At 34.0% G+C, this 23,420-nt stretch overlaps 1 protein-coding gene across 1 annotated transcript in view; it reads left to right on the top strand.

The window, feature by feature from the left end:
• The window catches only part of LOC105471123 (calcium/calmodulin dependent protein kinase IV), a 254,313-nt gene that overhangs the window by 105,835 nt on the left and 125,058 nt on the right, over positions 1-23,420 (top strand). Inside the window, exon 2 of the mRNA XM_011723486.2 lies at positions 8,667-8,745. Within this exon, the coding sequence (XP_011721788.1) occupies positions 8,667-8,745 (79 nt within the window). The remainder of the gene's footprint in view (positions 1-8,666; positions 8,746-23,420) is intronic.

Here is a 23,420-nt window from a genome sequence, read left to right as displayed (position 1 = left end):
TGGGTATCTATTTCTCAGCTAGTGGGTTAACAGTTATGTCAACACTCCTGTGTTGTTTTTTGGAGGAAAAAATAAAATTAAACCAATTTATCTTTCTTTAAAGCAAGAAAGAAGAGAGGAAGAAAAAATGGTGAGATTATGGGAGAAAAAGAAAGGAAATAGTTATTCCATATGAATTAGGTGTGAGGAGCATGTTAAGGTCAACTGATAGATGAAGAACCCCTTTCTATACTACGTAGTCCTAAATGTGGTAGCAATGGACTTTATACTTGAAACATACTCAGGAAAATAAATATTATATCTGGAGCTCCCCCCACACCCCCACATCCATAAGTTTGGCACACGGTGCCAGCTATCTTAATAGCTTTACAGAACAATGTGTGGGGATATAATATATATTTTGTATTTGTATATATTTTGTATATTTGTACACATATTATAGTTTATACATAGTATTGCAGTTATAATGTACAAATACTGCATGTGATTTTACAAACAGGTTTGACAGGTCTCTCTTTGTGTAATGAAAAATATGGTGGTCTATGTTTTTAACTTTTTGCTTTTAAAATTTTCTTAAATAAACAACTAACCATATTAGACAAAACTAGAGCTCAAAAATAATTTTTGTAGAATTCCTGTTAAAGAAAACTAATGTAAAAGAAAGCAGTAGAAATCAGGCTCAGAGTATGAGTTTTATTTCTCAACAAATTCATGCATGGCAGAAAAAATTATAACTGGAATAATTTCTGTAATTCTTTGGTCTTTTTGCTAAAGAATATGTTATAAATGGATAGACATGAACAGTAAAGCTTTATTTTTATTTTTTTCAGTTGAATGACTCCATAAATATAATATCCTCTAATCTATAATCTCCTTGCTTCTTTTGAATCTCAAGCAGTTTTGTGGCGGTTCTCTCTTTATTCTATTTTGAAATGAACATGCAACACTGTACAAGATGTTCTTTCTGTATTAAAAGTTAACTGTTAATATGTTTTATGGCAAAATAGTTTTTATTTTTATATGAACATACTGAAAATGTGATTGCTTTCTAAGATTACATTTACATACTTAAGTCAACTATTTAATTTCAATTAATAATATAGGTTATGTTTTTGAGAAACTGTTGAATTGTTATTTCCACATATGTTTAGGCTGTTTTCTTCTTTTAGCTTACTCTTTCTTGCCTTTAAAAATTTGTTTCTAGTATACTTGTTTCCTGAAGTTGATCAGTCAAAATATTTCATTGTTTCTTAAAAAGCTTTGCTATGACAATGATTTATGTATATAAATTATTGATAGGTTAATTGAATGTGATGAGGAAATTAAGAAATGGATGCCATTTAATATTCTTTTATGTGAATTTTTGAGTAATATTAATTTTTTGATTTTATTTTCCATAAGAATGAAAATTAGATTTTTAGTTTTCTTCTGTTTGAAAATCTTTCTCATATTTTTTGTTTTTTTAAAATTTCACCAATTACTGTTAAATGAACATAGAATGGGTTGAATGCTATAAACTACATTTTGGTGATGTGGTTTTTAATATTTTTAAACAATATAGTTCTTTTAGAAAGTTTTTTTTACTGTATTTTCATTGAACCATAATTTCTATACAGTAAATTTCACCTATTTTATTGCAGTTTTACTTGTTTTGACAATCGTATATAGTTGTGTAAACACCGTAACAGTCAAGATATAAAATAGTTCTATCATGTGAAAAAATTTCCCCTCTACTACTTGGTAGTCAATCCCTCTCCAACCTGCGAGAATATTATAAATGAGATTCAACCAAGTTGTTTTGTGTACCCTCATTAATTCCTTTTTTATTTCTAGGTAGAATTTCACCATATGGATGTATCACAAATTGTTAATCCACTTCGCAGTTGAGGAATATTGAAATTGTTTCTAGCTTTTGGTGATTACTCATAAAGCTGCTGTGAAAATTCAGGTTCAAGTTTATGAGTGAACATTGTTTTGATCTTACTTGAGTAAATACCTAGAAGTGACATACATAAGTCATATGATACGCTTAACTTTATAAAACATTGTCAAGCTGTTTTTGAAAGTGGCTGTACCATTTTGTATTCTTACCAGTGATGTGTGAGAGTTTCAATTGCTTTGCATCCTTGCCAGCCTTTTTTATTTTTATTTTTTCGGTCATTCAAATAAGTGTTGTTGAAGTCACAATAAAAATATAGAGACAAATCTCTAAATTTAATGTTTTATTTGAGAAGAAAGAATTGCAGTTTGGGGCATACATTCAGACTAGGTGGTCTTCAATATGTCAGAAGAACAACGAAGAGGTTGGAGGTTGTATAAAAAGGAGAAATGTTATATATTGCTTTTTGAGAAAGGTCATTGGCATTAGTAAGGTTCTGGGGAACTGGTAAGCTCTGATCAGTGAGTGACAGCAGTGGGCCACATTAGTACTAAAGTTGTAGTAGTTACCAAGAAGACTGGTCTCTAGTTACAACAGGCAGTTTCCGCAGCCAGACTTGTAAAGAATTACGTTTTTGGAGCAATGTTATGTGTCCCAAATACCTTGCCCTGCTGCCTCTAGACTGTTTTAGTTGGGTATGAAAAGGATAATCCAGTTTGTGTAACCAACTTTCACAGTGTGTAGTTGCATCTTCATGTAATTTTAGTTTCCATTTCCCTAATGACTAATGATGCCAAGGATCTTTCCATGTTCTTATTTGCCAGCCATACATTTTCTTTGGTGAAGTATATGGTCGAATCATTTTTCATTGGAAATAACAATGATATATTTTTATAGTGTAAATATGATGTTCTAAAATATGTATACATTGTGGAACAACTAAATCAAGCTAATTAACATATGAATTACCTCATTTTTAATGGTGTAAATACTTAAGAACTACTCAGTAATTTTCAAGTATACAGTATATTAACTATATTATCAAGAGCTCTTGAATTTGTTCCTCCTGGTAATTAAACATTTGTATACTTTGACTAACATCATATCTCCCCAATCTCTCCACTCCAAGCCTCTGGTGGTTGTAGGTTGTCTGTTAACTCTGTTGATACTTTAGATACTTCATTTTGCTGTGCAGAAACTCTTTAGTTTAATTAGGTCCCATTTGTCAATTTTTGTTTTTGTTGCAACTTCTTTTGAGGACATAGGCAAATATTCTTTGCCAAGGCCAGTATCCAGAAAGATGGTTCCTTGATTTTCTTCTAGGATTCTTATAGCTTGAGGTCTTACATCTAAATCTTTAATCCATTTTGAGTTAACTTTTGTATATCACTATATAGTGAGGGTCCAGTTTCATTCTTCTCCATATAGCTAGCCAGCTATCCTAGTACCATTTATTGAATAAGTAGAACTTTTCCCATTGCTTGCTTTTGTCGAATTTGTTGAAGATCTGATGGCTGTAGGTGTGTGGCTTTATTTCTGGGTTCTATATTCTGTTCCATTGGTATATTGTGTCTGTTTTTATACCAGTACTATGCTGTTTTGGTTACTGTATCCTTGTAGCATATTTTGAAGTCCAGTAATGTGATGCCTCTGGCTTTGTTCTTTTTACTTTGGCTCTTCAGGCTCTTTTTTGAATGCATATGAATTTTAGAATAGTTATTTTGTAATTCTGTGAAAAATGATGTTAGTAGTTTGATAGGAATAGTATTGACTCTAAGATTGCTTTAAGCCATATGCTTTGCCCATGTTTTAGTAGAGTTATTTAGTTTCTTACTATTGAGGTGTTTGAGTTCCTTATATATTTTGAATATTAACCCCTTATCAGATGTATGGTTTAAACATATTTTCTCCCATTCTGTAGGTTGTCTCTTTATTCTACTGATTGTCTCCTTGGCTGTGCAGGAGCTTTTTAGTTTGATATAATTTCAGTTATCTATTTTTGCTTTTGTTAATTGTGCCTTTGAGGTCATATCCAAAAAATTATTTCCCAGACCAGTGTTATAGTGCTTTCTTCCTATGTTTTCACGTAGTAGTTTTACAATTTCAGGTATTATATTTGTATTTACTTCATTTTGAGTTGATCTTTGTAAATAGTGTGAGATAAGCATCTTATTTCATTCTTTTGCATGTTGATGTCCAGTTTTCCTAGCACATTTATTGATGAAAATATTCCTTCCACATTACGTGTTCTTGGCATCTTTGTCAAAAACCAATTGGCCATGAATGTGTGGATTTATTTCAGGGATCTCTATTTGTTCCATTGCTCTATGTGTTTATTTTTATGCCAGTACCATGCCATTTTGATTACTATAGCTTTGTAGATTTTGAAATCAGGTAGTGTGAAGTTTCTGTCTTTGTTCTTTTTGCTTAAGATTACTTTGACTATTTGGGGTCGTTTGTGATTCCACAGGAATTTTGGAATTTTTTTTATTTGTGTGAACAATGTTATTGGAATTTTGATAGGGATTATATTGAATCTGTAGATTGCTTTGGGTAATATGGACATTTTAACAATATTGATTCTTTCAATTCATGAACACAGGATAACTTGTCATTTATTTGTGTCTTCTTCAATTTCTTTTTATGAATGTTTATAGTTTTCAGTATACAGATCTTTCACTTCTTTGTTTAAATTTATTTCTAAGTATTTTATATCTCCATCTATTGTAAATGGAATTATTTTCTTGATTTCTTTTTTGGACAGCTTGTTATACGTAAATAGAAACTCAACTGATTTTTTAATGTTGATTTTGTATCCTGCAAATTTACTGAATTCATTTATTATTTCTAACTATATTTTGGTGAAGTTTTCAAGGGTTTTTGTGTATATAATCATATCACCTGAAAATAGGGACAGTTTAACTTACTCCTTTTTGATTCAGATTCCTTTTATTTATTTGTCTTGCCTAATTGCTCTGGCTAGGGTTTCTATTGAGAGTGAAAATCCATGTTTTGTTCATGATTTTGGAGGAACAGCTTTCAACTTTTTACCATTGAGCATATTAGCTGCGGAATTGTCATATATGGCCTTTATTATATTGAGATACATTCTTTCTATATGTACTTTTTGAGAGATTTTTATCATTAATAGATGTTAAATTTTGTCAAATGCTTTTTCTACATCTATTGAGATGATCATGTGATTTGCCTTTCGTTTCGTTAGTGTGGTATATCATAATTAATGATTTGAATATGTTTACTTTTGCATCCCAAGGATAAATATCACTTGACCATGGTGAATGAGCCTTTCAATGTGCTGTTGAATTCAGTTTGCTAGTATTTTGTTGAGGATTTTTGTATCTATGTTCATCAGGGATATTTTCTTTTCTCATAGTGGTCTTGTCTTGCTTTGATATCAGGGTAATGGTGGCCTCATAAAATTTATTTGAAAGTATTCCCTCCTCTTCAGTTTTTGAAAGAGTTTGAGAAGGATTGGTATTAGGTTTTTAAATGTTTGGTAAAATTCAGCAGTGAAGCCTTTAGGGCCAGCCTTCCTTTTTTTCTTTTCTTTTCTTTTTTTGATGGGAAACTATTACGATTTCAATCTTTTTACTCATTATTGGTCTGTTCAGATTTTCTATTTCTTCATTATTCAGTCTTGGTAGGTTGTATGTATCTAGGAATTTATTCATTTCTTCTAGGTCATCCGATTTGTTGATGTATTCATTTGTTCATTCTAGTCTCTTAAGACCCTTTACATTTCTGTACTATCGGCTGTATGTGTTCCGATATTTTGCCCATTTTTAATGTGTTATTTTCTTACCGAGTTTTGAGAGTTTTTTATATACTCCAGATAGAAGTCCTTTTAAGATATGTGATTCATAAATATTTTCTCCCGCATTTTCAAAAAGCAGACACTCTTAAGTGAAGTTCAGTTTATTTACTTGTTCTTTCATTTATTGTATTTTTGGTTTTGTATCTAAGAAATCATTGCCTAACTAAAGATAACAATCCTTTTTTTCTGTTTTTTAAAAGAAATTTTATAGTTCCTGGTTTTGCATTTCTCTCTGTGATCCATTTTGAGTAATTTTTTAAATATAAGATGTGAGGTATGGATAAATTTTGTTTTTATCTTTTTGCATATGGATATCTGGTCATTCAAGCACTAGTTTTTAGAAAAGCTATCTTTTTTTGTCACCAAATTGCCTTTTTACCTTTGTCAGAAACTAATCCGTCATATATGTGTAGGACTATTTTTGTATCCTTTTTTTAAAAAAAGTAAAAATAAAAATAAAATTACACTAGGAATACACAAGGAATTACATGAAGAATATGAGTATTTTATTGTAAAAATTATAAAAATATAGAAGTATATAACGATTGGAGTAAATGCTTTTATAGGCCTTACTGTGCCGAACATCACTCTAAATGCTTTAAATAGATTAACACATTTGCTCTACAACAATTCATGAGATAGGTAATGTTATTTTTTCCATTTTACAGATGGGAACACTGAGGGTACAAAGAGGTCATGTAACTTGCATGTGGTTATGTAGCTAGTAATTGTTGAGCTGTGTTCTTAATCACTTTATTATTTTCCTTCACCTCTACCCTAATCCAGTGCCTTATCTCAAATATGACAACTGTTCTTTATTTCATTTGCAACTTTATCTATCTATATAAAACACATGCAAAAGACATTGCATTTGTATTCATGTCTATTCTTTCTTCAATACCACTCTCTAGATTACTGTAGTTTTATAGTAAGACTGTAAATGAAGTGTGTGAGTCTTACAACTTTGAAGAGAATATGTATTCTGATGTTTAGGTGTAGAGTTTTTTTTCTAAATGTCACTTAGTATAATTTAGTTGGTAGGGCTGTTCTATTGTTCTGTAATCCTTGATGAGAGTTTGTTTGTTTTTCCTATCAAGTGCTGAGACAGTGTATTGAAGTTTCCAAGTGTATTTATGGATTTTTTTATTTCTCCTTTTAGTTTTATAAGATTTTCTTTCATGTATTTTGAAACCCTGTTGTTAGGTGTACACATATTTATATTTATTTTGTTTTGCATAGTTGACCCCTTCATAATTAATGTCCCCCTTTATCCTTTTGCTAAAATTTACTTAGTCTGATATTAATAAGCTTTCTTATGGTGGGTTTGTGTAGTATCTCTTTTGCCAGGTTTGCACCAACCTAATATATCATTTTATTTATTTTATTTTATTTATGCCTATATATTTTATTTTATTTTATTTTATTTTATTTATGCCTATATATTTAAAATGAGTTTCTTGTACACAGCATACAGTTTGGTCTTGATTTTTTTGATCCAATCTGCTCTTTAAGTTTTAATTAGCAGTTTATAAGGTTTACATTTAATGTAATTATATGATTAGAATAGAAACCACCACATTGTTAGCTGTTTTATTTTTTAAATCTATTATTTTGATTTTGCTCCTTTGCAATCCATTCTTGAATATTTCATTTTAGCTCCATTATTGAATTATTATTGATTTTTCTGTTAAAGAATTATTTTTGTCATTGCCCTAGGTTACATAATATGCGTCTTTAATCAGTCTATATTTAAATAATATTAGACTACCAGACACGTAGTATAAGGATTTAACAACAGTATTTCCCAATTTCTTCCTTCCATCATTTGTGCTGTTGTTGTCATACATTTTATTTTTACACATGCTAGAAAACAATGCATTTTTAACTTTTAAAAATTTTGATATTTTTGCCTTAGTTACCTTTTAAAACAATTTAAAATAAGGAAATCAATTTTATATTACTTTCATTTATTCTATTTCTTAAACGCTTTATTACTTTGTGTATATGTCATACCTTACCAAGGTTTTAAAAATAAATGTTAATATTTTTAACTATTTGCATTTATAACACACCAGTCTTTGACTTCTGTTGGCTCTGTTAAAAATTTGTCACCTTTAGATAGCTGGAAATGTGTTTTATTTTTATAATTCTTTGTGCTCACTTGGAATTTCAGGACCATGGGACTGAGTATATTATAAGAGGTCCTTTGTCCTAATCTTCAAAGTCTGACAAGTTTACTGATCTTAAGCTGTTTCTAGAAGTTCTCTTTCTGAAGTTGAAGTGTAAGCCTGTTTGGTCTATATTTCTCTTTTATCTCTCTTTTACTCTTTTACTTCTCATGTGGTGTTTGGAACATTTGGACCATGTTGTCCTGCTTTTTAATGCTTTCTTATTAATAACCCAGTACATACATGAAAATAGTTATTGAGTGTCTTCTTACCGTCTCCTTTACATATTACCATCTCCTCTACACATTAAAAAGTAGGAGGGATGTCCCAGCTCCCTTGCCACATTGTGAAAGTGCAGACTATATAGAGTGCTAAACTTAAACCCTCTCCCTGAAGTCATATGGTTTTTTTTATTCCAGACATGTACCTTTAGGCAAGCTCTGGGATTCTGAAATTGGGTGGGTTTCCTTCAAAAACAACATTCATCTGAAGACCTAATTTATTTCAGAGCCTTCTCAATGCAGTAGCCCTAGGTATGTTACTTGTTTAGCAATAAGGCAGAAGGAAAAGAGCAAGCTAGAAAACCTAGAATTTTCTGAGCAAACTATATTCAATTGTGATTAAAAAAAAGTACTGTTGACAGCTGGGGCTGGTCCTATAATAGAACTTATAATAAGCACTTGTCAGTTATGTGGGTTATTGCAAGAGACACTTATTTTCAAGCTTTCCCCTTTAATTCATGTCCAAAGCATAACATTTTCTTTTTGTCTTTTTCCCCCTCAAGGGGTGCTACATCCATTGTGTACAGATGCAAACAGAAGGGGACCCAGAAGCCTTATGCTCTCAAAGTGTTAAAGAAAACAGTAAGTTTGTTTCATTATATAATGGCATCTCTAAGGGGCCTGTGACCTGGAGAAGGCAAGAACCTGATTTGAAGAACAAAGGGGCCAGAGAGCTGCGGTGTGCAAATGACTTGTTTGACTCTTGATTATGGGAGTGCAACCCAAATATGTTGTTGTCTGGTGGAAATTGCATGAGTCTTTGAAAGCAACTGGATCTCACTTTAGATGTGGTTGTGGGGAGAAGTCTGGCAGGGAAAAACATTTAGAATTGGCAGGTAGAGCTTATTTTGTATATCAGGTATGTTCTTGGATATATATATACACACACACACACACAGACATATATACACACTGTATAATAATTTCAATATTTAAATATTAAAACCACTTTTTAATATTAGAAAAGCTTGCTATTGAAAAGAATTTGAAATAAAGCACAAATGTATTTGTTAAAGGAGTCATCAGATTCTAATTTGCCTTGATTTTCAAATGTTGCGCTTGTTTCAGTAGAGTATAATTGAACAAATGTTAATTTTTCTGGGACTGAACTGCTCATCTGGAAGTTTGTACTTGGAAAAGGAAGGTTTTTATTTGGGGATTGCTTCTTTTGCCCTACATTCATAGGTAAGTTGAGAAGCAAAAGTGACTTAGGCTTATCTCTAATGAGTAAGAAACACAGTAGATAGGAGTTCAAAATATAAATGCCAACACCTGTGTAATACTGTCTATACCCTCAGAGAGTATTTTGCCATTTTAATGCCCTGCTTGGATTTTGTGTTCTTATGCAGTTTCTACTCATAAAACCACAAAAAGACAAGATATTCTTTTATAGTACATTCCTTTTCAAATTTCATGTGAACAAATATGTGAAATGTATATATATATGAAAACCTATATATATATATATATGAAAACCCAGTTGTAAAGTATGCTGAGAAGTATCATAAATTTTTAAGTCAAATACATTTTTAGGCCAAGGAATTTTTATTCCTCAAGGCAGCTTAAAATTACCAGCTGTTTATGTATTGTCTGGCACAGGGAAATTGTGTAGAATCTTGTATAATGAAGAGCATAATAGTACAAGGTTTTCAGCTAAATAGAAATAGAATGACATTTTAAACAATCTGTTAGAATTTAAAGCCATAGCAAAATAACAAAAACAGTTTAATGAAAGTCGGTAATAATTTGAATGGCAGTTGCTACTAATGAATTCTATATTCTGAATTTTCTGTGTGTTGTAGGCAATGATTTAAGTTATTCCAGAATGTAGAGGAATCTTTTGATGGATAAGATTTGGAATTTTCCCTTAATTTAGTTTCTTACAGTCATAAAATCTATCTGAACTAAGGATTATTAAAACTTTTATGAAATAGAATTTCCTGTTAAATATCTACTTTCTTATGAAAGTAAAATGGCATGTTTTAGCAGTGGTCGTACACAGGATGTTTTAGGACTTGTTTGTACCATTTCTTGTTGGTTAAAAAATTGTCAGTAAAATGTGTGAACGGCTACTTGTTTTTCATAGTTGAGGAAACTTTGAGGGGGAAGAGATACATGAAAGTCTAGGAAATCAACACTTAGAAATTACATGTGAATGCTCAACAATCCCCAAGGACAACAGGCTGGTTTAAAGATCATTGACTTATGTCAAAAGTCTTTGGATAAATTGGAGTAAGAGGTCAGTGAAGCCATTTGGTGGGTTCATGATGTACATTAACGTTGGGCAAGTGCAGCTCTGGTTCGTCCTTACTGTCTTCTCGCTGTTGTGAAAACATCTCCCTCAGAAGACAGGCAGGAAGAGCATGTGAATGAGAATGAAGTGTCAGATGGGGCTGCAGAGTGGTGCTGTAAGGCAGATGTTGTCAAACAGTTACTGCTGTACCAAATGGAATGAGAGAAAATGCCCTGGAGAAACCTCAGCTTTGAATGTGAATTAGATAGAATCCTCAGTATTGTCTCCTAGGATAAATCATGCACAGAGATGTGTAAACGAGAGAAATAGCAGACAAAACCTCAAAGAACAGTTGCCTCTAGCATTTCATTCCATATAGGTCATGGAGACTGAAACTTCCTTGTCTGAAGGAAATGAATGAAGCCTAAGAATCTATTTATAGAGGAAAAGTGATGTAGAGAAAATGTTTTCTTAGATAATTCAGCCAAGGGATCTGCTCCTGAGGAAAAAAAGGGGGTGGTTCAGAAACCTTGAATTATTTATGTAATCTATTAGGCTCATAAAATTGCTTTTATTAATGCAATTTTTTACTTATTTTTGGGCCTTCAAAAATGGCAATTTTATGTGATCCAACTAACAACTTTGGGACTACTGTATTACTTCAGTGGATGGTATGGATGGTTCCTTCTGTCCTCATTTTATGACTAGACCTAAGCCTTGAAACTTTGTCTGTCTGTCTGTCTGTCTGTCTGTCTATCTATGTATCTATCTATGTATCTGTCTATGTATGTATGTATGTATGTATGTATGTATCTATCTATCTATCTATCTATCTATCTATCTATCTATCTATCTATCTATCTATCTATCTATCATCTATCGATTTCCATCCATCTTGGTTTTCTAGGGCTAGTCCAACAAACTACCACAAACTAGATGACTTAAAAGAACATACATTTATTCTCTTACAATTGTGGAGGCTGGAAGTCCAAAATCAAAGAGCTGGCAGGGTTGGTTCCTTCTTAGGGCTCTGGGAGAAGATCTGTTCCATGCCTCTTTCCTAGCTTCTGGTGACAGCCAGAAATCTGTGGCATTCCTTGACTTATAGATCATCATTCTAATATCTGCCTCCAATGGTTACTAAACCAAACTTGAGTCAGCTCACCCAGTGTGCAAAACACACACACACAAACACACACACACACACACACACACACACACACACACACACACACACACACACACCAGGACTTGCAGTGAGAGAAAGTGAGCCATTTATTGCCGGATGGCAAGCAAGGAGAATCAGGCAACTCACACTTAAGACCCAAACTCCCCAATGGCTTATGAGTAAGGGCACACTATAAAAGGTAGCGGTACATTTCAGGAAAAGAGAAGTAACAGGCAAAATCATAAATCAATATATGGAGGTTATACATTGGTTTGGTCCAAGGAGGTGGGAGTATCTTTAAGTAGAGGCTAACAAACAGGTGGATTCTGAGACTCTTTGATTTACAGTTCGTTAAGGAAGCAACATTTTGTCTAAAAACTTGGGGTCAGAAGAAAGGAGTGTTAAGATCTAGCCTTTGGGTATGACTCTCTACAGGCTTTCAAGGAAGAAATTTAGAATAAGGACAGTACTCAGCGTTCACTTCTTAGTTCCGCCTTATCTGAGGTCTACATGACAGTGGTTGGTATTTTTCATCTGGTGAGGGTCAAGGTTTCTGAATAACAACTCAAGGATATGAGATGCTATCTTTAGTTTCTATAAGGAACGAAACATCTTGTGACTCTAACTTACTTGAATGACAATTGTTTAAGCTATTATTACCTTTTAAATTAGTGGATTATTTAGATTTACTTTTCAAATTGCTGGTTGCAGGGCTAGCTAGATGCCAAAATCTCCCTAGAAGGAACTCAAAATTTTTCTTTAACTCCATGCTGGGGGCCTAGGGGAGACTGGCAGTCCCCTAAGAGGGGTCTTTGCTCCCTCTCACAATGTCACATGGCAGTCTTCTCCTTGTGTGTCTTTATATCATCTTACCTCTATGCACATCCCTATCCAAATTTCTCTCTTCTTATAAAAACACCAGTCCTCTTGGATTAGGGACCCACCGTACTCCAGTATGACCTAATCTTCATGAAACTAATTGTATCTGCAACAACACAATTTCTAAATTAGGTCACATTCTGAGGTACTGGGAGTTAGGATAATGCCTCTTTTGAGGGAGATTTAATTCTACCTATCTATAATCTATATTTTATCATAATTTAATGTACAAATGTTTTTAAGTCTGAGAAAGATTTCCTCCGACTGTCTCAGACTTAAAGTGAAAGACTTTTAAAAGTCTCTTTTACAGTTAATTTTTGATAACATGAATCTTTTTTCTCAGGATCTGTCTGAACATTTTTCCTTGGGAGTTTACCCAAATTCCATTTTGCGGCAATATCAAGGTCTTCTCTCATAGCTTAATAAAATAATTAGGAAGAATTTAGTTTACACTAGCAAAAAGAGACGTATTTTTCCATAAAAACCCTGAACATCAATGAGATTTCATTAAGTACTCAAATATCTGGGTTTTAATAGATGAATGCTCTGACTTATCCATAGGAATACAGACTAAGGCACCAGCTCTTATGGTGGTTGGGTGTAGGACAGAGTCAACACTGACAATTAACATAAAGTGAATTGTCATGTTTAGACAACTAGATATTAAGGTTGTCTTAATATCTAGTCTTAATATGTCTTAATATCGTTGTGATAAATTAACAGGTAATTATAATATGAGACATTTTAAGTTAATATTTATTTTATAAATGGGTATAGCATCATGTGTTTAATATATAGAGAGCTATGTTTCAAAGAACTGGAATGCATTAAATTACATATCAGCCAGCATCATAAAATCTGCAATTTACTTTCAAATAGTTAAACAACAACAAAAATTGTATGTGTATGCACAGATTGGGGCAGAGAGGAAAATCAAATATGGCAAAAATAAACAATCACTCTAGTATATTAGCATTCATTCTGGTATTTCAACGTTTCAGATTCATGAGCATTCTCATAATGAGAAGTCTGTGGAAAAATATAATTCAACATTAAGATCCTGTTCGCATAACTGAACACTTCTTCTGGCTATTCAGAAAGCATTTTAAGATTTTGCACTCTCTAAATGTTATGACAAACATCAGTGACTCACTGTTATAAATGTATTGAAGAGCCAGAAAACAGAAAATGATAATTGAACCAACTTTTTATTGTATTGAAAAAACCTTGGATATTTCCTGTAACAATATCCATTTGTCTGATTGTGTCATTAATGGGGATAAGGCTTTCATGGTGTTAACTGTAAACAAGAGAGGAAAATGGATTGAAGTGCCTTTTGGGTTGTTTCCTTTTTTTCCACTTAGTATTAGTGACTCTTGTACTGAAGAAGTCATCATTTCCCTAGACATGACATTCATCCTCTCCTCTTTAGTGGGGATGGCCTAAGTGCAATTTTTGTTCCCCATACAAACTACATTATCTTGTATATATTGTCTAGTTTGCTTGTGATTATCAGTGGAAATTTAACTTTGAACTTTGTTAATCATGAATCAAGGGTGAAGGAAACAAAGCTAACTTTTTTCTTTCATGCATCAGCTCTTCAGTATATCCACTATATGTGATATTTGAAGTAGAGTAGAAAGATTTTATTAAGTTACCTTGGGTCTTTAAAGGATTTTGACAGACATGGCTAGTGGGGACAACCAGTGTGTTAACAAGATGTAACCTTTTTATTGATGTTAAATGATGAACTTAAAACTGTATGAAAGGAAAAAAATTAATGTGAGAAAGTGTCAAAATTTGAACAAATTAAGCAGATGGAAACTTCAAACTGGACTGAATTTTGCTGAGTTAAATGGAATCCCAGCTTTTGAAGAATGACATAATGATGATGATGGAGTCTCTATTTCAGGAGTAATTCACATGAATTATAGTTTACCTTTCTTCCTTAGGAATACATACCTCAGAGTGTATCTAAATTACCACATATCAGACTATAAATGTGACCTGTTTTCAAGGAGAACTGATTGAGATTTAAGAAAATTATGCTCCACCAATAATTTATAGTATCTCTAGAATTTTGGAAACAGATATTTGAACTTCAGAATTCAGATGAAGTTTCTAACTGTGTAGCTCAACTCTTGGAAAAGCTTGTATTAATCTAACTGTAAAATACATACCTCTCATTGAAATACCTAGTATTGAGTCTGATATCTAATCTCAGTGTGGAAAAATCATAATTTCTAGGTATTCTGACTCTCTTTAAAAATTGCTATGTAGTAGTGGGGTGATGTTGTGGTCTGTGGTGCCAGGCAGACTAAGTTTAGGATCACTTCTGCCACTTACTAATTGTGTGACTTTACAAGTTACAGAACATCTGTCAATCTGTTTCTTCATCTTTAAAATGGGTTTAAGAGCATCTAGGTCAGAGTGTCCTACTAAAGATTAAAATAAATATTTCCCAGCACATAGGAAGCATGTAATACATGATGAACATTATTCTTATTCATTGGAATGAGTTCACACAGATATTTCATAAGAGTACCAGTTCGTTCTATGTAATTTTAATGTTCTCATTAGCTTGATTTAAAGTCAAACAGTAAGTAGCACAGATGATTTTTATGCACTTCTGTATGAACAAAATTAACTATATTTGCTTTGGAGTACTTTTGAAATTACTGGTAAAAATTGATACATATTCTTTTATTGCTATCAGTAAAATGTAATATGGCATACAATAAGGATTTCTGATCCTGTGACCTTCTGCTTAGGTAAATCTCAGATGCCTATAATATCTAGATTTAAAACACTTTCAACCCTAAGCTCTTTTCTGTATGATTCTTACCTTGGAGCAGTGTGCCTAGATCCATAATAGAAAAGCAGTTCCAGGTCTAATTTTTGCATGTTTTAGTTATTATAATACCAGAAAGGTTCTGGAAAGATTTTGCTTGAGTAATTTAATGAACACTCACCTAGTAAATGTCTCAAAATTCTACAAAATTTTCCATAAATGTTGGTTTTCTTTTTTATTCTCTTCTCAGTTAATTGAAGAACCACACATTGTGATTTCTAAATCATTCTGTGAGTTGGTTTTTAGCTTTCATTTATTTGTCCTTACATTCTTGTGAGTTAGCATTTGAGTATATAACTATGATGTTGCAGGGGAATCTGAAGATTAAGTTACAGAATACATAGGCTTTGTTCCAGTTTCTTGGTGGATGAATCTCCAGGATGTCTCCATTGGAGATTTTCAGATTTCTCAGTTTTAAAATGGGGATAACACCATCTATACCACTGGGTAAACTGAGGATTACCTGAAGTTTTATATCTTTATATATATGCTCATTTGTATTGCCTGGCATGTATTAGGCATTCTTCAAATGTGGGCTGTGTTCTGTGTTCTAGTCTGCTTTTTCTTTTTAACTTTTAAATCTCATGTCAACTTCCCCAGAAGATTTCTTTAGGAAGAATATACTACGTTTATATAGAGAACTATGTTTGAATCTAGATGTACTGTATTAATTGGCCAAGTGATGGGCACTGACCAATTGACAGACATTAGCTCCTACATCCACCAGTCTTTTTACACACAGGTACACATGTGTGCATATCTCTTTACAAGGAAACTAACAACTTGGAATTTTCTTTTTCTTTCTTTTTTCTTTTTTGTCTTTTTTTTTTTTTGAGATGGAGTTTTGCTTTTGTTGTCTAGGCTGGAGTGCAATGGTACCATCTTGGCTTACTGCAACCTCTGCCTCCCGGGCTCAAGTGATTCTCCTGCCTCAGCCTCCTGAGTAGCTGGGATTACTGGTGCACACCACCATGCCTGGCTAATTTTTTTTTTTTTTTTTTTTTTTTAAGTGTGGACGGGGTTTCACTGTGTCAACCAGGCTGGTGGCTGGTCTCGAACTCCTGACCTCAGGTGATCCGCCTGCCTTGGGCTCCCCAGCTGGGATTACAGGCATGAGCCACCGCGCCCAGCCACAACTTGGAATTTTAAATCACTTTATGATTTTAAAATGGTACTCATAAAAATAATATGTCATACTTTGTGAGGTAGGTGCTATCACTATTTTATAGATGCATCTCCAAGAGATTGAATAACATAAACTTGGTGGCTTATACAATAGAACTTTAGTTTTCACAGTTCTGGAGGCTGATATGTCTAAGGTCAAGGTGACAGCAGATTTGGTGTGTGGTGAGGGCATTCTTCTTGGTTTACAAAAGACTGTCTTCTTACTCTGAGTTCAAATTCAAACGAGTGGGCAGGAAGCAAACTTTCTTTTGTTGCTTCATAAAAGGGCGCTAATCCTATCATGAGGGCTCCACCCTCATGATCTAATTACCTCCCCAAGGCCCATCTCCAAATGCTATCACATTGGACATTCAGGCTTCAGTGTGAATTTTGAGGGGACACAAATACTTAGTCCATAGTAATCACCAACTTCCCAAGTGTTGATAGCCTTAATGATGTAAAGCATGTAGAAATCAATGAAGAAAAACACCAAAGTCCTAATAAAAAACGAAAATAGCTATTATTTATAGAATGTTTATAATGTGCTAGAGACTGGTGGATTCTCGGTTTCAAGGTGAGAAAACTAAGGGTCAGTATCTTGTTCAAACTTATGCTGTTCACAAATGGCAAAATATTTGGAAAGATACTTTTTAGAAAAAATTAAAATGATAATCCTTTATAGCCATTAACAATAAAAACAATCTTAAATTAATAAGACAATACTTTTTACTACTATCTTAGTTTGTTTTGTGCTGCTATAACGTAACATCACAGACTGAATAATTTATAATGAACACAAATTTACTGGCTCAGTTCTGGAGGAGGCTGAGAAGTCCAAAATCAAGGGGCCAGCAAGTGGTGAGGGCCTTCTTTCTGTGTCATCTCATGGCAGAATAGCAGAGAGAGAGAGAGAGAAAAGGAGGGAGGGAGAGAGAGAAAGAGGGTACCAAACACGTGCTTTTATAAGGAAACTGCTCTTGAAATAACAGCATTAATCCATTCATGGGAATGGTGCACCATCATCCAAACACCTCCCTTTAGGCCCCACCTTTCAACACCACAGAACTGAGTATCGTGTTTCCAACACATGAGCTTTGGGGAACACAGACAAACCATACCACCACTAACTAAACAAAGAATAAAAAATAATATCTAGCTTCGCCCAGGATTTGGGAAAAGGATTCCCTCACATTCTGTGGATGGGAGTGCAAAATTGACACAGACTTTATGAAATCGTTCCCCATTCCTCATTTTGCATCACCTACTATAGGAAATGATTTCTCAGTGATAAGGGTGGGTGTGGTTGGAGGTAATGCTTAGAGTGCAAGGTTTATAGAAAGCCAGGTACTTAGAGAATCTGAAATGGTAATAACTACAATATATTGAGTAGTTACTGTGTGCCAGAAACTTTGCATACATTATTGCAATAAAAATGTGTTACATGCAAAAATAAATAATCTCATGTTTCCTCACATGGTCTTTGTAAGGTCAGCCTTGGTTTCTGAGGCTCAGAGAGGCTAGCTGCCCACAACCACCGAGATAGTAAATACAGAGCAAGGTTCTGGAAATGGATTTGTCTGATTTCACTTTTTTTTTTCTGTCTCACTAAGTGAAAACTACATATATTAATGTGTGACTGTTTGAGGTCCTTGTTATATGGATGTTATTATCATCCTCCAAGGAAAGTAGCTAGGTGTGTTAAAGAATAAAGAAGGAAAAATAAACTTAGGAAAACATACCTGTAAACATTTTGGGCAGCATTTAAATGAGAATTCTTGGTAGAAGTAAACTTATCTATTTGTACATTATATTTTTTAAATATAGAAAACTCTAAAGAGTACACAAACTATATAAGAACTAATAAATCATTTCAGTAAAGTTTCAGAATATATAAATGAGGTACCAAAATAAGTTACATTTCTGTACACTAACAAACTATCTGAAAAAGAAATTAAGAAAATAATCTCTTTTATAACAGCATCAATAAATTAAAATGCTTAAGAATAAATTTAACTAAGGGGGTGGAAGAGCTGAACTCTGAAAACTATAAAACATTGATGAAAGAAATTGAAAGCACAGAAATAAATGCAAAGGTTAGTTTATGGAGTGAAAGAATTAATATTGCCAAAATGTCAATACCACCCAAAGTGATCTACAGATTCAGTGCAATCCCTATCAAAATTCCAGTGAATCCAAAGGAAATAAGGTCAATACATTAAAAAGGTAGTTGCACTCTCATATTCATTACAGCATTATTCACAACAGCTAAGATGAGGAAACAGCTTTTGTCTGTCAATAGATGAATGAGAAAATGTGGTATGGGTAATGGAATAATATTCAGCCTTAAGAAGGAAAAAATAATCCTGCCAATTGTGACAACTTGAATGATCTTGGAGGACACTATGCTAAGTGAAATATGCCAGACACAAAGTCAAATACTGCATGATCTCACATATATGTGTAATTTAAAAAGTTGAACTTAGAGACAGTAGAAGGATGATTATCAGGGGCTGAGTGCAGGAGGAAATGGAGGTATGTAGGTCAAAGGGAACAAACTTTCAGTTATGTAAAATGAATAATTTCTACAGATTAAACGTATAGCATGGGAAGTATGATTAATAACACTGTGTTGGTATACTTGAAATTTTCTAGGAGTAAATGTTAAATGTTCTCACCACAAAAAAATAACTATGTTAGGTGGTGGATTTGTTAATTAGCTTGCTTGTGGTAATCATTCTGCAATGTGTACATCAGAACATCACATTGTACACTTTAAATATGTGTAATTTTTATTTGTCACTTATACCACAATAAAGCTGAAAAATAGCTACTTGGGAGGCTAAGGCAGGAGAATCACTTGAATCTGGGAGATGGAGGGTACAGTCAGCCAAGAACTCCAGCCTGGGCAACAGAGCGAGACTGTCTCAAAAAAATAAATAAATAAATAAATAAAAATTACAAAAAAATAAGACTCCTTTGGGCCAAGAGGAGGAAGCTTATCTAGCCTCTCACACCTTAGTGAGTAGGAACCACCAACCTCTCTAGGGAGATTCTCTACACTTTGCCACTGTGCCCTCAACCAGGCAGACTCAGGATGCACAATGGAGATTCCCTGCTCTGTCTTTTTCTACCTAAACTTTGGGAACATGGAAAACTGACCATGAGCCATGCATTTTCTAATTGCTATGATGTACATAAGAGGGATGGATGGTTCAATCTGGATTAAAGATATGCATCATTATGCACTGCTATTGGCCACTTTTAACTTCTTGTTGATGTGCTCTGGAAGTACAGGCAAGGTCACCTTGGTCAGTGATGGAGAAGAGAATAATAAATCACCAGCTCAAATAGACTCAATTGAGATCTCAGAACACATTAAGGAAAGTAGCTTGCAGATAACGAGCTGTGTCAAGTGAAGTGAAACTTCTTCAAGCATTCTGTCAGTTGGAACCTATTGATTTTCACAGGCACTATCAAACCAGGTCTCCAGGAGTAGGAACAGGGATATTTCTATTCAGTTTGTGACAAGAATATATGTATAAGAGAGCAAAGGTGGCAGGGCGGAATGTTAAAATCTTGGCCTGATTTGTATGCTTTACCATTCAAGAATACACTTGAAAGTCAGAACATTCTTCCAGAGTGTTCATTATTATGATTTGATGCATTTTCTTTATTGATATAAACACTGCTAGAATTTATTACAATTCTGCATTCTTATTCATCTTCTCATTATATCAATCTCGTATAGGTATTTTGTTGCCTTTCAGAAAATAAACACTACAATTCAGAAGCAGACTGATAAGAGAGAGAGAGAGAGAGAGAGAGAGAGAGAGAGAGAGAGAGAGAGGGACCGAGACCATAAGCTAGAGCACCAACAGGCCTGAGTGCTGTTGCCCAAAAGATGAATTTACTTTGCTGGTATGCCATCCACTCAAATTATGACATTGAACCCCTTAGTACCTTTATAAGCATTGGGCAATTGGAACTAAAGTAATTTTCACCTTTAAATGGAGTTTATGGAGCAGAAAAAGGAGATGTATAACCAACTAAAAACAGAGGAAACCTCAGAAGGAGAGCTTATGTTGCTTTACTCTAGTAGAAGCAGGAGTTTAAGAACTTCTCAGAGAGCTCAGTGGGAAATGCCTTGTAACTGAAGGGGAGGTGCTGGGGCACTAGGAAAGTTGAGAGAAGCTCAGGGTCAGGAGATCAGAGCTGGAGAGTGCTATCCAGTGGACCACAACAAGGAGCTGAGAGAGCCAGAAGGACACAGGCAAGCAGACTTAGGATTCATACCTTAGTAAGAAGGGGAAAACTATCATCTTAGTGTTAACAGGGAAAAATGTGTTAATAATTTTTAATTTGTATTTTTTTATGGTACAAAAAGTTGAATGGTGGTCAGAGTTGCATCTATCCAGCCAATCTAAGGAGAGGAGAAAAAGAAGGCTAAAAAAGGATCAAGTCATGGAACTCCAAAACCATTAATTTTCTAGAAGAGGGGAAATGAACTATGTATAGAGGATACTAATAAAAGAGATCCATATAGTTTTCAGTATTGAATTAGTATTAAACCTTTTTTAAAATTAAGCACTCACAAATCACCATATGTCACATCACTCATTTTAACAGTAAAGGAGCATAATGCCAATAAGAATGGAACGCACATTTAATTATTAATCACTGTGTAATGTAGTACTGCTTTCACATGTTAACACAAAGCTCCCCAAGGAGGTGTTTTTCTTATGGGAGTTTCAGAGAAGTGGCATGTTCAAAATACACAATAGTATGTATCCTAGAACTCAGGGCTTTTGAATTCCAAATCTGGGCATTTTTTATACATGCCATGAAGGCCTGATAGAGACAAAGGCAAAAAAGATTCAGGAATGATTTTGGTCCAGATTTGGGACTAAAACTAGATGTTTCTCCTTATTTACCTGATAAAGGATGATTAAAACTTCATTGACATAGGCACAGAGAAGCTGAGTGCCTCTTCTAAGTTACATTGTGAAGCATGGGCAAATAATACTCCCCGTGTGCAGATAATGGAAGCAACATGTTATTTTTGCCAAATTCTGTTAAAACCTGAGTTTAGTGAGTCTCACATACAGCATCCACTGGCAAATGAAAGAAAACAACTGGGAACTGTGAGATATACAGACTGCACACATGGCTTGATGTAACTCTTAACTCTTTGTCTTAGTGGTAGATGGGATGCAGTATGACCACAGATGTGGCTATATATGTCAGATTCCAATTTCCTTGCTACTGCAAGAATCTGTCACAGGATAAATTCAGTTAAAGTTACCTATATTATCTGTACCCCAAAGTTGAAGAATATCAGATGGATAGTTATATCTAAAAGAACATATCAGATGGATGTTTTTCCCCCACACAATCTACCAATCTGTCACTGGCAGGACTTTTCTCTTTTTTCTAACTTTTATTTTGGTTCAGGGGATACATATGCAGGTTTGTTATATAGGTAAACTCGTGTCATGAGGGTTTGTTGTACAGATTATTTCATCACCCAAGTACTAAGCCTAGTACCCAATAGTTATTTTTTTTGCTCCTCTCCCTCCTCCCACCCTTCACCCTCAGGTTGGCCCCAGTGTCTTTTGTTCCTCTCTTTGTGTCCATATATGCCCATCATTTAGCTCCCACTTATAAGTGAGAACACACGGTATTCGGTTTTCTGTTCCTGTGTTAGTTTGGATAACGGCATAGGGATAACAGCCTTCAGCTCCATCCATGTTCCTGCAAAGGACATGATCTCATTCTTTTTTATGGCTGCATAGTATTCTATGTATATATGTACCACATTTTTTTTATTTAGTTTACCACTGATGGACATTTAGGTTGATTCTTTGTCGTGGCTAGTGTGAAAAGTGCTGCAGTGAACATATGTGTGCATGTGTCTTTATACCAGAACAATATATTCCTTTGGACATATACCCAGTAGTGGGATTGCTGGGTCGAATGGTAGTTCTGCTGACAGCTTTTTGAAGAATTGCTTTCTACAACGGTTGAACCAATTCACACTCCCACCAATAGTGTATGAGTTGTCCCTTTCCTCCACAACCTCACCAGCATCTGTGATTTTTTTAAATTGATAATAGCCATTATGACTCATGTGAAATGGTATTTGAATGTAGTTTTGATTTGCATTTCTCTGATAATCAGTGATGTTAAGCTTTTATTCATATGCTTGTGGGCCACATGTATGTCTTCTTTTGAAAAATGTCTGTTCATATCCTTTGCCCACTTTGTAATTGGGGTTATTCATTTTTTCTTATAAATTTGATTATGTTTCTTATAAGTTCAGGATATTAGACCTTTGCCGGGTGCATACTTCGCAATAATTTTCTTCCATTCGGTAGGTTGTCTGTTTACTCTGTTGAGAGTTTCTTTTGGTGTGCTTCTGCATAGCAAAGAGCTTCTGCTGTTTAGTTTAATTAGATCCATTTGCCAATTTTTTGCTTTTGTTGCAGTTGCTTTTGGCATCTTCATGAAATCCTTGCCAGTTCCTATGTCCAGAATGGTATTGCCTAGGTTGTCTTCCAGAGTTTTTATAGTTTTGGGTTTTACCTTTAAGGCTTTAATCCATCTTGAGTTTATTTTTATATATGGTGTAAGGAAGGAGTCCAGTTTTAATCTTCACTGCCAGCATTTTTCTTTGAGATTTTAGGATCAGAACAATCTAGAACTGTTTTTAGCATCATGGTATCAGGACATATTGAGCATCCCGATCAGTTTCAAGGAGTGACATAAATAATAAAGTACTATAAACTGTATATAATGCCTTTTATTGATAAAGCAGATCCAAGATTATCATCCTCATCTTTTAAATTTTGATGTATTTTTAGGAAGGGGAATGTGGGTGAGTGTCAAATCAAAAATTTACCCACCACACTTATATCCGCAAAAAAATGTATCAGTATCCTCTGTTTTCTACAACAGCATTTATT

The sequence above is a fragment of the Macaca nemestrina genome, chromosome 6 (genome assembly GCF_043159975.1).
Source record: "Macaca nemestrina isolate mMacNem1 chromosome 6, mMacNem.hap1, whole genome shotgun sequence".
NCBI classification, from domain to species: Eukaryota; Metazoa; Chordata; class Mammalia; order Primates; family Cercopithecidae; genus Macaca; species Macaca nemestrina.
Note: the sequence above shows the minus strand (reverse complement) of the source record. Positions and strands in the feature narration are given on the sequence as shown.